We start from the raw sequence: 16,343 nt of genomic DNA, 5'->3' as shown, positions 1-16,343 counted from the left end.
AAATGTTCGCATATTCGTGAACGAGATATCTCATAATAGCTGCATCATTTGCCTTACTAAATGACAGTATCTGCGTTGCGTCACGTCTTATATTTGAGAAAACCGCAAAAGGCAGAGTGCACAACGCAAGTTTGCGGTCTGACAATCCGTCCAGGATTTCAATATCTGTTGCGACTGCGGGAAAATAATCACTAACAAAAACCAGATCCAGTGTCGAACTTGAGGAACCTTGGACTCGAGTGGGTGTGCGAACAAGTTGAATAAGATTGATTGTAAATATAATGTCTAAAAAGCGAAATTACACAGAGGTCTTTAGTTTTTCAGAGTTCCAGTTAAGCTCTGGAAACTTGAACTCGCCGGCCTTAATAATTTTCTTACAAGATATGTGTCGATGCATGTAATCACATAGGGAATTCAGATAACCAGCTTCAACGTTTGGGGGCCTATAGACAGCGCCAATATGTGCCATGAATTCATTTATACTTATTTTACACCAAATGCTTTCAACATTCGGTACATCAGGCATAACCGTGAAAGAGATACCATACCTCAACAAAATATCAACACCACCGCCTCTCGAAGTTCTACCTTTGCGCAGAATTGCATAACCTGGCGGGACAACTTCATTATCTGAGACGTTTTGGTGCAGCCACGTTTCTGAAACAGTGACCGCATTCGGATTTCGATCATCATCACTATCATCATATTCATCATCATCAGCCTGTTTTATGTCCACTGCAGGACGAAGGCCTCTCCCTGCGATCTCCAATTACCCCTGTCCTGCGTTAACCGATTCCAACTAGCGCCCGCGAATTTCCTAATTTCATCGCTCCACCTAGTCTTCTGTCGTCCTCGATTGCGTTTCCCTTCTCTTGGTACCCATTCTGTAACCGTAATGGTCGAACGGTTATCTAACCTGCGCATTACATGACCGGTCCTTAACGGTCCTTGCGTGGTCCTTAACTTGTTTTCAAGCTTCTTTTTCAGTCTCCAAGTCTCTGCCCCAAAAGTCAGCACTGGTACGATGCACTGATTGTACACCTTCCTTTTCAATGATAATGGTAACCTTCCAGTCAGGAGCTGGCAGTGTCTTCCGTATGCGATACAACCCATTCTTATTCTTCTGTGAATTTCCTTCTCATGATCAGGGTTTCCTGTGATTTATTGACATAGGTAAACGTACTCCTTCACAGACTCTAGAGGCCGGCTGGCGATTCTGAACTCTTGTTCCTTTGCCCGGCTATTTATCATTACCTTTGTATTCTGCACATTAATCTTCAAACCAACTCTTGCACTTACTCTGTTAAGGTCCTCAATCATATTTTTTTGTAACTCGTCTGCATTGTTACTGAATAGAACAATGTCATTGGCAAACCGAAGGTTGCTGAAATATTCGCTGTCGATCTTTACTCCTAAGCCTTCCTAGCTTAATAGCTTGACTACTTCTTCCAAGCACACAGTGAATTCGGACTTAATGCAAGCAAAATAGCTTCCAGACATTGCGCTTTGTTCACAGGGCTGCATGCGTTCAAGTTCAGTAGCGTTATTTGCGGCGCCATCGCATGATTCTGCGATTTGTGTTCCGTTGCTCATCTTTTTTCTGCTTAACTTCAACTATGTCATCACGCTCTGGGTCCCTCGCAAGAAGGCGGCCTGCTATGCGAACCTTTTCGTAAGTCAAAGTTACCTTTTTCTTCCGGTCGCGGTTTTCCATTGTTCTATCCCATAGCTTGTTTCTGATGTCACGAACATTGCGCGAGAAATGTTCTCCGATTGAGTATCCACTATTCTTTAGCTTTGTGCAGTTCTGAAGATTTTTTTATTGATCTCTGTAGTCATGCAGTTTGAAAATTGCCTATCTAGCGTAAGTCTCGTCATCTGGTTTTGGCCTAGCAAGTCGATGAATTCCTTCTAACCCAGAAATATCAACTTCAAGAATATCTTTCACGATTTTACCAGCAACAGTGCCATGAAGCATTTCATAAGACTCTTCTTAAGGTTCACTCACGCCGTAAACAATCAGGTTAGATCGACGGCTCCTATTTTCAAAGTCGCCAACTTTCTTGGCAATAGTTTCAACGTACTGCTCAAGTTCGCCCACTTTCTTCAGGCATAATGAGACCTGTGCTTCAAGCACGGCAATTTGTTCTTTTTTTTTTTGTATATCGCGGATAGTTTGTGGTTACTGCTCTGGCTTTTTTTTTTTTTTTTTTTACATCTTGGATGTCATATGCAACTACTTTCAGTTGGGCTTCAAGAGAAATCTTTCCTGGGCCTGGGTTTGACTTAAAACGCCACCGAGAAGCAATAAAAGATCGTAAATTTCAACGTATCTCAAAAACAGTTGGTGGGCACGGCCGCACCAGCAGTCAAACATTATTGCTGCGAAATCACTTTCCATAGTGTCTGCTCACTTGGACAAGGAATGGAATTGTGACCATCATCCTGGCGATGCTGCCGCGCACTCTGCCGAGAGCTGCTTGGGGGCCGTCATTTACGCTGGCCGCTGACGTTGACGATGTGACGATGAAAGAGTGGCACCGTTGGGAACATTGGTTCGGCGCTCGAGAACAGGCGTCAGGTGAAGCGGCTGAGCCATCCGACCGTCGTCACGGACCGGGAAAAGCATCACCGGTGTGTCGCGTGGCGTCGATCCAGACGACAGCAGCAAGCCAGCAAATACCTGGACAAGGAACAGAAACGGGTGTGCGACCATCATCCTGGCGTTGCTGCCGCACCCACGTAAAACATGATACACAAACACCAGCCACGCATTGCATCAACTCCGTCAATTTCTTATCGAACATACTCCGCATTACGAGAATATTGTCGTGTCAATTTCTTTTTTTTTTTTTCTTCAAATTTTATGTTTCCCAGCACCGAAAGTTTCTGACCGCTGTCAAACATTCCCCAGTGAACGCAACGTCCTTTTTTTTTTTTGCGCAGGCCAGAACTTCAACTTTATTCATTTTTGCTTCCTTTCGAGATACGTGCCTTTATCATTCTCTGTAGTTCTCTTTTTTTTTCATCTGAAGTGCTTCCTCTTGGTATTGTTCGACTGTCTCATTCATATCCGGCTCCATGCTGGGTAAGTTCCATTAACTACGAGTAAGCCAACACAGCTGTCCTCCATGTGCACTAGTACCGGGAAGTAGGATGTCTGCGAAATGCGACACCGGAGGTAGTGTCTCAGCAAAAAATCCCCCGTCCCCCTCGCGTTTTCCCGCTCTGGGCATCACAGAAGACCGGTCATAATCTTGTTCTTTTAACTTGCTTTCGATTTGCTGTGCCAAAAGCTCCATCTTGCCACTTATCTCAAGCCCAAATGATCATACACTGGACTGCTATAATAATATATAGGGCTTGCTACAGATTCATTTTTCGCCTCAGCTGAGGACACAACACTGTTTTTTTTTTAGCAAAGCGCTATCGTCAGCTTTTCCTTAATTATTATTTTAATTCAGCTGTCTCAACAACAAAATGCCTGCTGTATTCGCTTGTTTTTTGTTGCCGTGGAAATCGCCATTTTCCACGCCCAGTGTGCTGTCTTCAGAGTGTATGTGACTGATGCTTCACAGTCACTGCTACTCTTCCTTGGACAATAAAATATAGTGCTAAATAAGCGCAAGTGACGATAAAATGAATGCAGGACACCTGACAATGCTTTTGAGTGGCAGCATTTTCATCATTTGCCTGAGCTTTGGCAATGTGCGATGCGGAAAACTTGCTGTATGTGGAAAAAGCCCAGGTAAGTGATCATTCGTTGCGTGTTTCTTGTTGCCAGAGCATGACCGTGCCATATTTAACAGCGTCCGTCTTGTATCGCCATTCAGGGATCACTTGGAATTTCCGAACCATGTAATGCGTACATAACAAAACTCGATTTCATCTACTGACCCGTCAAAAGAACAAGCCATGCGGCAAACTGTATCAACCGCACTAAAATATTTTGGTCATATGTTAGCCTACTGTTAGAGCCGTCCGGAGTTACTTGGGGAAAGACCATACATGTAGCGACAAAATTAGGATAGCAATTTGGATGAGTTAGTCTAAGTTCATTACGTGAATGCCACGCAAAGCACTTCAGCACTTCTTTGACGACGCTACCACTTGTGATTATCATTACCTCTTATTAATGCTTAGCAGTTGCTGCATCGCGCGTCTCATTCGCGCATCTGAAGTCTGCGTGCACCAGACGTTCACGCACTTTGTTTCAGTGAGAACTTTTCGAGAGAGACTTTTACTTTAGCCATATTACCGCATAAAATAAGGAATAGTTTATTTTTATTGTGCAGCGTTATAGTTCAGGTAAGGATACACAATTCACAATCGCTCCAATGTTATTCACTGCAAGCTTAGAAGTATTCAAGCCTGGGAAAGCTGGGAAAGCTTAGGAATGAGGATCAACGGCGAATATCTCAACGGCATTCGGTTTGCAGACGACATTGTCCTGCTCAGTAACACTGGTGATGAATTGCAAAAGGTGACTGAGGACCTTAACCGCCAATGCCTAGGGGCAAGGTTGAATATTATTATGCACAAGACAAAGGCAACGTTTATTTAATAGCCTGGCAAGGCAAAAATAATTGATGATGGGCAGCCAGCCTCTGGAAAAAATGCAGGAGTATGTTCATCTAGGTCTATTGCTTACCTATTGCTCCCTGATCATGAAAAAGACGTTTGCAGAAGAATAAATAGAAATGGGTTGAAGTTCATACGCAGGCATTATTAAATCCTCAGAGAGAGCTTACCACTGTCATTGAAATGAAAAATATTCAATAATTGCATTCTGCCGGCGCTAACATGTGGGACGAACGCTTGGAGGTTAACAAAGAACCTAAGAACAAGGACCGCGGTAAATCCGATGGAACGAAAAATGTTAGGCGTAACGTCAAGAAACAGGAGGAGAGCGGTGTGGATCAGATAGCAAACGGGGATAGCTGAAATTATAGTTCACTTTAAGAGAAAAAAAATGTGCACGACGATTACGACACTCCCTAATGCGAAATTCGAGCTCAGCTCGATACGTGTATTCGTTTCGCGATATACTGAGGCAAGGAATTTGAGACCACAATCACGGCACCGACTGGCAGTGGGCCAGTGCCACCAGCGCCTTCGCAGAGGGGGGGAGGGGGGCAGTATGGGAACGCTGGCATGATGAGCGGCGACGGAGCCAGCTGGGGATTGATTGATTGATTGAAAACTTTATTATTCCACCGAGCTGGGGGTGCCCGCCTCTTAACCTACACGTAGGTAGGTGGGGGGACGAAGCAGTCCCCGCGCGTTGAGGACGGTGAGTCTTCACGGCCTCAACGGCCAGGCGGATTGCTCGACGCTGGTCGTCTTCAGCCTCGCTCTGGAGCAAGGCCTCCCAGGCTTCTCTACTGCCAATGTTTTCTTGGCCCCTGGGGAGCCAGCACACTCCCATATGATATGGTCTAGCGTACCTTGTTGCTTACAAATTTTGCAGAGGGCGTCGTCATAGTCCCTCGTCTGTGTTAAGTAGAACCAATGTGGTGATGTATAATTGCTTCCCTGGAGGCGTCGCCAAATGCGAGCGTCCTCCAGAGAGAGAGACCGATGCGGAGGCGGAAAGATTCTTCTTTCGGTTTTGTAATGATCGACAATTTCCCTATACGTATTGATGCTATCTTTTATCCCTGGAACTGGCTGTTCTAGAGTTGCCCGGTGGTAGAGTGCTCGGGCGAGCTCGTGAGCGGCTTCGTTGCCTGGGACTTCTTCATGGGTCGGTACCCAAATAAAAGTTATGACTCTCCTGGGAGGGCTTTTGAGTAGAATGTGGAGGGCTTTTCCGAGATTCTCCCTTTGTTAAAATTTCGGATAGCTAATTTGTTATCGCATAATATTACTCCCGCTTTTGTACCCGCACAAGTGAGCGCTACTGCAACCTTCTCGGCTGTACAGGCGTCCCTCGTGCACGTGGAGCACGCTGTCTTAACGCACCCATCGCCATCAACCACCGTCTATACCGCAGCCCCGTCTCTGCCGCAAGCGGCGTCCACGTACGCTACTTTATGCGCCGGTGTGTTTTTAAGTTTATTTACTAGAGCCTTAGCCCTGTGAGCTCTCCTCTCTTTGTTGTAGATAGGATGCATATTTTTTAGGTAGGGGGGCGATTCGGAAGCGTTTACGCACGTCCAACGGAATGTCTTTCTCGTCAGCCGGGGCACCCCTGTCGCATTGGATTCCTACCCATTCCATGATTTTTATCCCTGTTTTAGACTGGCCTAATCTTTCCAACTGAGACACTCGTACTGCCTCAGTGAGCTCAACTAGCGTGTTGTGAACCCCCATTTTGAGGAGGAGGTCTGTCGAGGTCGTGTCTGGGAGCCCTAGGGCTCTCTTAACGCTCTTCTTAATTATAGCATCTATTTTCTCCTTTTCTTCTCGTTTAAACACAGGATACGGTGTGGCATACGCTATACGGCTGGTAATGAAGGCTTGCATGAGTCTGAGGAGGCTGTTCTCTTTGAGGCCCCTGCCTTTGAGTGAAATTCTCCTAAAGATCCCGTGACCTGCGCCGCATATCCTTCTAGCTTTTTTATTGTCGTGAGGTTGCATCCATTTCTCTGGATATACATGCCCAGAATTCTGATTTCCTCCACCTTGGGAACCTCATTTCCGTTTACGAAAACATTGATGGGTCTGCTGCTCCCAGCGTGTCCCCTTTGATGGTTTGGCTCAATGATTAACAGCTCCGATTTCTGTGGCGAGCACGCCAAGCCTCTGCTGGCCGCATACTCTTCCACCATAGTCGCCGCTATCTGTAGTTTAGGTTCGATGGCTGCGTCACTCCCACTGTTAACCCAGATGCCGATGTCATCCGCGTACATGCTAAATTTAATCGATTTAATCTTATTGAGTTCCGCCGGGAGACCCGTCATCGCTATGTTGAATAGAAATGGTGATAGTACCGATGCTTGCAGGTTCCCCTTGCTCCCAAGTGTGACGGGAGGGGATTTTACAGCTGTGGAATACGACGATGACGAACGCCCGTAGCACGAGCTCGTTTGCGCGGTTACGCCGAAGGGCGCCGACGCTCAACCCAGGAACGGGTGCTTAATAAGGGCTGCGCTCTAAGATGCAGCTAGGCAGACCATGTAATGCATGTAGGGAGGAAAAGATATTTGCAGTTCCGCCCGAAAGGCGAAGCAGCGATTGCGATAGCAAATTAGTAGATAGCTGTACGAAGTAAGGATAATAGTTCTATCGGCCGTATAAACTTGTAAACGTTCGCTTACTAACTAAATTAACAATGATATAAGGTGTAAGCATGACTCAATGAGGACGTAGAAAGAAACAGACACTCAGAGACAGCGTTGCCTTTGTGTGTCTGCTTCTTTCTACGTCCTTGTTAAGTAACGCTTGCACATTGTATCATGGATTCAGCCAACTAGCCCGTCAACGTGTTTTAACTAAATTACCGAGCACGGTGTCCCGCGCAGACAGGTAAACATAAACACATCTCACTCGATGAGCGCGGAAACTCGCTGTGAAAATTCTGTAGTGAAGAATCACGGTAGCAGCAAGCGAATTGACTTTAATGCATGTCCCGCTTCAGTGCGAACGAAACGTCGAAAGCACAGTGCATATGAAGCTACCGGCACTACGCGCTCTCTGCAAGCATCGCAGATCGCTTTGAAGATGAGTCCCGCGCGGGCACGCACTTTGGTCACGCCGCAGATAGCTTCCAAGACACACGAGCGCCGGCAGCGCGTCCCTACGGCGTCCGCCAAGGCGTCTACTACGGCGTCCGCGATTCGCGTGGCCAACGCAGTAGAAGACGCCGCGATTGTCTCCACTCTGTACGGAACGGTGGGCGAGGAGAACAACGAGGCACCGTAGCAGCGGCTGGAGAAGAACGCCCCTCCTCCCTCGCCTCACCTCGCTGCCTCACGTGCCACAGGACAGGGCACGCACCCGGGCCGCGTTCCTCGCTCGCGCACGCGAGATTGAACCGCGTTCGCCGGCTCACCCTCACACGCCTTCACATACGAAACCTCACAGCGACGGCGACGGCAAAAATGCGCCTGGAGTGTCCATATAAGTGGCAATAAAAGAGAGCATTACGTCACGCCGACGGCCTTGGGAAGCAAACGCTCTGTGACTCCAGTCCCTCTGCACAATGCATTGTCTCCTTTACTAGATGCCCGCGGAATGGCTCGCGCTCCCAGTGGGACGAGCCCACCCTTCGTTGTGAACAAGAGTCGCAAGGTGGCGTTAGTGACCGATACTATCATTAGCTAATCACTTTTGGAAGCGAGATCAGGGTGCCTTAGAATTAATATGCACTTATAAAGCGAGATATAAGAAGGGAGAAGAAGCATGTGCTTGCTGCGGTAAAGCTAGGGAAACGATGGAGCATGTTTTATTAGAATGAGCAGATATCTGCCCAGTGGTCGATTTAGGAATCACTGGCCTCGTTGGAGCCCTTGGATTCAGCGGGAGCAAGGGTAAAGTAAACATTTCCGCAATAGAGATTAGTAAGAGGCGATCGGAATATTGGTGCAAGAAATGTAGGCAAATGACAAACGATGGAGGCGTACAAAAACAAAGTTCAAAATAGGGGTTCATAAACTTTGGTTATGGGAATTCATCATGGGTTTTTTGCTCATTTCTTTTTCTTTTTTTTAATATAGGTAGTACATTATGCAATAAAATAACAAGAACTTGGTGGCGCAATCCACCGCCCCTTTCCAAAGGATACGATCATAACATCCATCCATCCATCTAACCATCTTCACGGGAGGCCGGCGGTGGCGACCATAGAGTTTTTCACTATATTACCTAGAGGGAAATTTGGCACTGCTGCGCTGTGGTATGCATGGGAATGCCGATGTATTGTGACTTCGGATTGTCATCATTCTCGGACAGCCAGGCAAGCACCGTTCCGTCTGTCACAATGATTCATATTCTACTAAAGCTGCACGTAAAAAGCTGTTTAGCTTTATTATTACACAAAAGCATGTTTTGTCTAATTATAAGAACTTGTTATTGGATGTACAATTATATGATACGTAAAAAGTATCAGCGGGCCGCTAAAGTTGGAGGACAGAAGACAAGATTCGCGCTCACTTTGAAACAGTTTGTCGTCTGTTTTTGCTTTTCTTCCCTTCGTCATGCATTGTAGGTGAGTAAAGATGCAATTTGCGTGAATGGAACCATTTTATGAAGATTTTACTTTAAGAAATGCGTTATTTGTGTAGCCAGATCCACGTTTCAGACGAAGCCTCTTACAACACAAGTCAACACAAGCCTCGCAGACACATATACCGTCATTCCCATGACGACACGGCGTCCCTTAAGAAACTCCCATAGACGGTGGCGCCAGATTTCCCTCTAGGTGCTATAGTGAGAAACTCTATGGTGGCGACGGCTGGTGACCCAGCGCACGGTGTTTACGTGGTCGTTACCGCGCTGAAGCCATGGTCGGCACAATCCTTTTGGTATGCATTTTAAAGGTTGGTGGTCTGGCACTAGAATATCTGTCACCTGTAATGCCTGCAAACGTACGCTCAGCTATGATGAAGGTTACTGGCCTTCAAGGTCGGCGTGCACGCCTGAGGAAGATTTCGGAAGCCACGTGAGGTAGTGCCCAGTGATTCCACCGGCGACATGGGGCGCTTGCGCCGACACTAATGGAGAGGAGAAAGGAGAAAGGTGTTAGCAGCTGCATTTGCACTCATGCGGCAGGCATCTAGTAGCGGCTCAGTACATTGCTCAGTGCCGGCCCAACACCTCACCTCTTGCGTCGAGATCACGGAGCAAGAACCGAAATTTGCCGTGATGTTTGGTGCTCGGTAGTTGGTTCTTTATTCTATGGGTAGTTTTTAATCGATACGCACTTGGTCGGCAGCTGCTCGAGTGCTCTGCCTACATCTCTGGTCACGTGTTGAGACGACACACTTGTCTTCAATCGCATTGCGCGATGCTCCCTCCTATCTTTTTCCTTCTTCCATGATCTAATGCGTAGAGCAGGTACCCGGCGGACCATAAGAGTTAAAGAATGGGTGCCAAGCTAACGGAAGCGCAGTCGAGGACGGCAGGAAACTGTTTTGGGTGATTAAATTATTATTTGCAGGCGCAAGTCGGAATCAGTTAACACAAGACAGGGGCCATTGGAAATCGGTGGAAGAGGCCTATGCCCTGCACTAGACATATAAATAGGCTGATGATGATGATAATTTAAGCGAGAGCCACACATCAACGCGCTACGCACTATTTTAATGCTTTAGCATTTTAGGGTACTTCACACACTTCACAATACGAGGGCTATGTATGTATGTATGTATGTATGTATGTATGTATGTATGTATGTATGTATGTATGTATGTATGTATGTATGTATGTATGTATGTATGTATGTATGTATGTATGTATGTATGTATGTATGTATGTAACTTTACTTGCTTGTTTGTTTCTAGCCGTTTTCTCACCTACCTGGGTCACTGGTAGTCCGTGGTCGAATGGGTAGCGCATCGCGCTGCTTCGCTGAGAGGGTTCGAAACCAACTATGCGATCAACTTGGGTCACTGAGTATGTGGCAATGTGTATATACGTGCCGCCCTTCAACGAACCCCTTTCACGTCGATATGGGTCAATGTAAGAGGCGGGACCGGGTAGGTACCGCTCTCCGGAGAAACACTTTGACAATCGTGCACTGAGTGTGTGCCACCCTCTCTTTGTTCACCTTCAGTCAACCTCTTTGATGCCTAGTCGGGTCATTGGGTATGGGCCAGTAGGTGTGCTCTTCAATGAACGTCTTTAGCGTCAACTTGGCTAACTATAGGTACGTGCCATCGGGAATGTGCCGCTCCACAAGGGAAAAAGAGTCCCTTAAATTTATCCGATGCTGAGCTGAATCAATACCACGCCGACAAGGGTTCCTTAAGGAAAGCAATCCGACGCATAAGCAGGCTGGGCCACAAATTCTTTGGGTACGTTCCGGGTTTCAAACAACGCCTTTCCACTCAATTCTTTAGCGAGCTGTGTCATGAATGCACTGGGTATGGGCCACTCTCCAATGAGCCTCTCGCCAACTTGGTTCACTGAGTATGTGCCACTGAGTGTGCGGCCAAGTGATGGAATAATTACCAGCGTTTGCAGGCGCCGGCGCGCCACGATTCTCGTCTCAAAGGCCACACCCGGACTTCTCGGCAGTGCCACCAGATGGTGCAGCGTGTCCCAAAAAAACAAAAATCACGAGAGAGTAGCCCGGTCGCCCCATGCCGCGTTTCTCAGTGTTCACACGCACCGGTACGTTAGGCATTTCGGAGGCCAATCGCAGGCATCGCGGCGGGGGCAGCTCTAGATGGCGCCGAAGGTTCTATATTGAATAATATGCTAACGCCTTACTGTCGATAGTCATCGTGAGACGGCTTCTGATACATTTTGTTTTCCCTGAAGCCGCTTTTGTCATAGACGGAAGTAATCCTTAAATTGCGAGAGCAAACAAAAAGCGTCAAATTCAGACAGAAAGAAAAAAGGAATTGCTAATAAACTTATTATACATTGATATGCAGAACTAACTACACGTTTTAGACACTTGGCTTTCATTTAACGCAGAAATAAAGGTAGAAAATGGTTTTCTTTGAAGCAGTTATGAGAGCATAATATAAAGAAGAATGAGAAGTGATGCACTTGTACCACCGCCCACGGGCGTTTTGGCCCGAAGTTTGGCGTTGACGAGACTTGGATGCGAAGTCCAACCCCTAAGCTGATACATGTCTCGATCTGGCCTAGCAATTCCTCCATTGTGCCACTTTTACAACAAATTCGAAACATTACATCACTACGTACTGGACTGCCGGCGTTTCTTCCCCCTGAGAAAAAGCTTGGCAAATTTCATTGCCACGACTTGGCCTGCCACACAACTCTCGTGTGGATACATCTTTCGAGACTGCTGCCCTGGGGCACCCCCACTAGGATGTATGCATCGCCGTGGAGAAATTCACTCGCACATCCAGTCGACGGCATTGCTAATTTCATAGGTAATTTGTTTCTTCGCTCATCCTATGTTTGATATATTTTTATTACTGTTCATTTAAGATGACTGTCCAAGAATAAGTCTTTTTGTTCTACTTGGCTTTCATTTATACGCTGTAATCACATACTTCTAAATTCACACACATGTCTGAAATTGACCCTACTTTTAGTCAATCCCATCTCTGTAGGTAGGTGGCACTGCCTTATTTAAGATTATCATCATCATTATGCATCCGGGCACGCAATTTTCTAGTAAAGTCAACTCGAGATTCCTGGCTCTATTTTGTCGCCGCTGTGCTTTCTCCCAGGGAGCCACTGATTGAGTTCAATGTAAGGTCGAATACAGCAACCTACGTCGTTGTTTTTAATTGCACTTAGCATTCTTTGGATACCTTATGCGTGTTTCAGTTGCTGTCTAATGGTGTCTATAACTGTTTTCCTGCCAACTTTGGCCCGTGGGTGTCGGTAGCAATGGGTATCGGTCTGGTGTGCTGAGGCATGTCCTCCCGATCAAGACGCTCAATCGTGGGGTCATGGCCAAGGGAGCAGGATTCGAAACTAACCGACGGAGTGAGTGAGTGAGTGAGTGAGTGAGTGAGTGAGTGAGTGAGTGAGTGAGTGAGTGAGTGAGTGAGTGAGTGAGTGAGTGAGTGAGTGAGTGAGTGAGTGAGTGAGTGAGTGAGTGAGTGAGTGAGTGAGTGAGTGAGTGAGTGAGTGAGTGAGTGAGTGAGTGAGTGAGTGAGTGAGTGAGTGAAAAACTTTATTAGCTCTAGATTCGCTGGTCTTCTGCGGTCTTCAGATGGCTTCGTCCATCTAACCGACAGGCTAACTTGAGTCATTGTGCGACACTGGGCTTGTTCCGCTCTTCGACAAACCTCTCTGACGCCAACTGAAGTCACTGAGTATATTCCACTGGGTTTTGCCGCTCTTCAATGACAATGTTTTTCGGGCCTGGGAGAAATCGAACTTACGACATATATATTCCGAAAATTTTGCCTGAATACATATTACCACGCATGCAACGCGACGAGTTGGACCGCGTTTCCAGTGGGAAGAGCGAGAGGGGCGCCCAGCTGCAGTACGCGCCTCATACCTGACCAATGTTATTTGCGCACAACTTGGAACGAGGACTGGGGAACGACAGACACAAGCGTAAAATAAGTGGTGCGCAATTAACATTGACGATAAATTGCAACCAACTAGCCCAAACCAGTAACCTTCATACACGCTCTTAAAAAGAAAGTTTACAACCTTTGGGTTGTATTTTGTCCCCAAACAATAATCGTCATCCGTCTTGCCCGCATTTCCTTTCTTTAACGCTGCGAGCCCGGTACTTCCTAGTCAGGAGCGGCTTGCGCGTTATCAGCTTGACACAGCATTCTCGACAGGAAATAGCGAGCGCCGAGTTCTCAAGAGAGGAAACGCGAGCAAGACAGATGATGATTATTGTTGTGGGACAAGATAAGCCTCAAAGGGTCTAAACGCGTTTCGTCTTTGGCAATAGGGTGTGTTGCTACAGGGGTTTAATGCTAATCACATTAACATCGACATTCACCGTGAGATGGGTTCTTCCGGATTTTTTTATTGCGACTAACGTTATCAAGAAAAGGATGTGCCCCCCTTACACACTACATCCATCTGACTACATCCACCGGCAGATTCAAAACTCGGCGCCTATGGACATCGCCATTCATCGTGATATGGGTTCTGCCGTAATTCTCTCGCTATCATTTCAAATCTTGATTAACGAGCATAGATGACAGGTAGGTAGATATATAGAGAAGTGTGGACAGGGCTGGAGGAACACGCCTCTGGCCTTCTGCTCCACAGCTGGGGTAAAGCGCTAGGGAGAGATACGGAAAGGAAGTGGACAAAAGAATGAGTCAGATGGATGGAATAACTTTACTGAAAGGTCCTGCGAGCTACGGGGCGCAAGGCCCCATAGAGCGGGCTGTTCCCACGTTAGGACCGGGAGTTTTAACTCCCTGCCCACCAAGTGGGCTCGCCGGACGGCCCAGAGCTGCTCCGCCAGGTCCGTGCGGCGTAACGCTTCTTGTAGCCTGGCGGAGTCTTGATTCTTGTTTGCGTGGATCCAACCACACGGTCAGAGCAAGTGATGTACTTTTAGTGTGCTAAGGCAATTTTCGCAATATGATGTTGTGTATAGCTCAGGCATGTAGTTATGCAGTGTGTTCTGCGTGGGGTACATGTTGGTTTGAAGCAGAGATACTGTACCAATGTGCGTGTCAGCTAGAAGCTGTGTGTTAGTGCACAATGTGTGCACTGTCCTAGTAGCTTCGTACAGCTTTGCAACAGATCACTTTGTCTGATCTCCAAGTGGTAACGGAGCGGACAAAGTCAATAGAGCTGTCACGCGAAGATTTTCTCTGTTTGCTTAGGTGCGCCATATCTAATGCTCTACGCCAACATTACGGACCGAATACACCTTAGGTGACACAATGAAAGTTTGCATGCAATAATGGGATGAGCAGCAGACTGTATTAGGGTATTACAGCACTGTTTAGTGCTGGAATACAGTCTTCTGTTATTAGTAAATTTTGCGCTACCTAGTCATAGTTTTTGTTATGTGTGAAGGACATGCGCAATTTTAACTATATATATATATATATATATATATATATATATATATATATATATATATATATATATATATATATATATATATATATATATATATATATATATAGTGAAGTGGACGCGCGTATGAAGCGGTTTATTACTTCCAGTAGACGTGCTTCAACGCGGTCTTCTCCGGAACCTTTGTTCCAATATACCAGAAAAATAATAACCCGCTTCAAACGCGCGTCTACTTCACTGTGAATATTTACCCGTATATATATATATATATATATAAAATTTAATGACATACGGCGCCTAACCTTACATTGTAGGAATTTTTCGGCATGTGGGGGGAGGGTGGTATTGAAGAATAGGACAGTTTCTATCTGCGACCTTATGATGCAATTTCATTCTTGTCATCCTGAGACAGGTATCAGGACAGCATCGAGAAGCGCTGCACTTGCTAGCAAAATTATGCAGAAGTGTGCGAGGAAACTTGTTCGTCGTTTCACCGTGCCCACGTCCGTCATAATAAAGGTAATGAATGCACTGACACGACAATAATAAAGTTGGTTGTTAGGCTAGGTTGGCCCGAGGTGTGCACATAATCCCTCTTCCGTGCAATGAAAACTTAAGTTTAGGCACTGCGCCATCTCGTTCCCTTCTTTAGTCCTTGTCCTGCCTCCTTGCTGTATTTTCAAGCATGAACCCACCACACAAAATAAGCGAACCCGGATCCTTTACGAGGTAGCCTGATAGGATTTCGCATAAAACGTTGTTTCAGCAGCTTCTCGGTAATAACATCGCCTCGTATTTGTACCAAGGTAATGATGACCAAAAAGGACGTTGCAACATCCTAGCTTTCGGAGAGTGGGCGCTGGAACCATTCGTGACCGCTTGTCTACCGGCGTAGCGCTGTAACTGAAACCTAGCCTGCCTTAGAATATTTGATAATTCCGGTTAAAGAGAGTATGAAATGAAGACTGATCTGAAACAACCAAACGAAGGTTACCGAATGAGAATGATAAATGGTACAGCAAAGATAACGAATACAGGGAGTAATGTCCAAGGGAAAGTATAGAGCTAATTTATTCTGTGGGGATGCGTGACTCTCACGTGTCTTCTGATATCTTGTTTTCCCGCATAGCTCCCGTCTCTTGTAATCCGGCTTCGCCGCGTGGCCTGATGCCCGCGGCAGTCGGTCTGGTTGAAGCGCAGTACGAGAGATGGCGCGAGTGTTGCGCTGCTCACGCCACGTAACGGCGGGGTTTACTTGGGCACGGAAAGGAGAAGGTGCTTCCTCTACGGTTCAGGTTTGGCAAGTGCTGCGGACTTTCTGCACGTGCGCCGATCCATGCTTCTGCGAGACCGTCTCATGAGGCCTCGTTTGAACGCGCCACCGTTCGCGTGACCGTACATGCGAACGACCAGGCGTCGGTGTCCAGCATGGGGCAAACATATTCGCTCGCTATCCGGTCGCGGTGAGTTGGACTTTCTAGATTTGTCGCGCGCCCATCGGCATGTTTTGGGGATAGCAACTCGGCTAGCAGGCATTGATCTATGAAAGGTGCAATAAATGCCCTTGTGATTGTTTGCACTACTGTGTTGTCGTGCCTTTGTACCAAGAGCATGGGTTTGAGAACCCCACAATTCTTACTCTCGCACCCGCATTTAGATCAAGCGCACATAATCTCGACCCTAGTCACCATTGTCAGTGGGGCACGCGCAGCGACTGCGGGTTTCATAAAATCGTAGCT

General features: G+C 46.7%; 1 protein-coding gene across 2 annotated transcripts in view; it reads left to right on the top strand.

Moving 5' to 3' along the window:
* Positions 1-3,642: 3,642 nt before the first annotated feature.
* The window catches only part of LOC142573062 (uncharacterized), a 45,296-nt gene continuing 32,595 nt past the window's right edge, over positions 3,643-16,343 (top strand). For both annotated transcript variants that reach the window (XM_075682573.1, XM_075682572.1), the window contains exons 1-2: positions 3,643-3,748; positions 15,017-15,123. In XM_075682573.1, coding sequence (XP_075538688.1) covers positions 3,661-3,748; positions 15,017-15,123 — 195 coding nt within the window. In that variant the 5' untranslated portion in view covers positions 3,643-3,660. The remainder of the gene's footprint in view (positions 3,749-15,016; positions 15,124-16,343) is intronic.

The sequence above is a fragment of the Dermacentor variabilis genome, chromosome 2 (assembly GCF_050947875.1).
Source record: "Dermacentor variabilis isolate Ectoservices chromosome 2, ASM5094787v1, whole genome shotgun sequence".
In the NCBI taxonomy this organism is placed as follows: Eukaryota; Metazoa; Arthropoda; class Arachnida; order Ixodida; family Ixodidae; genus Dermacentor; species Dermacentor variabilis.
This window is presented reverse-complemented; position numbering and strand designations above follow the sequence as displayed.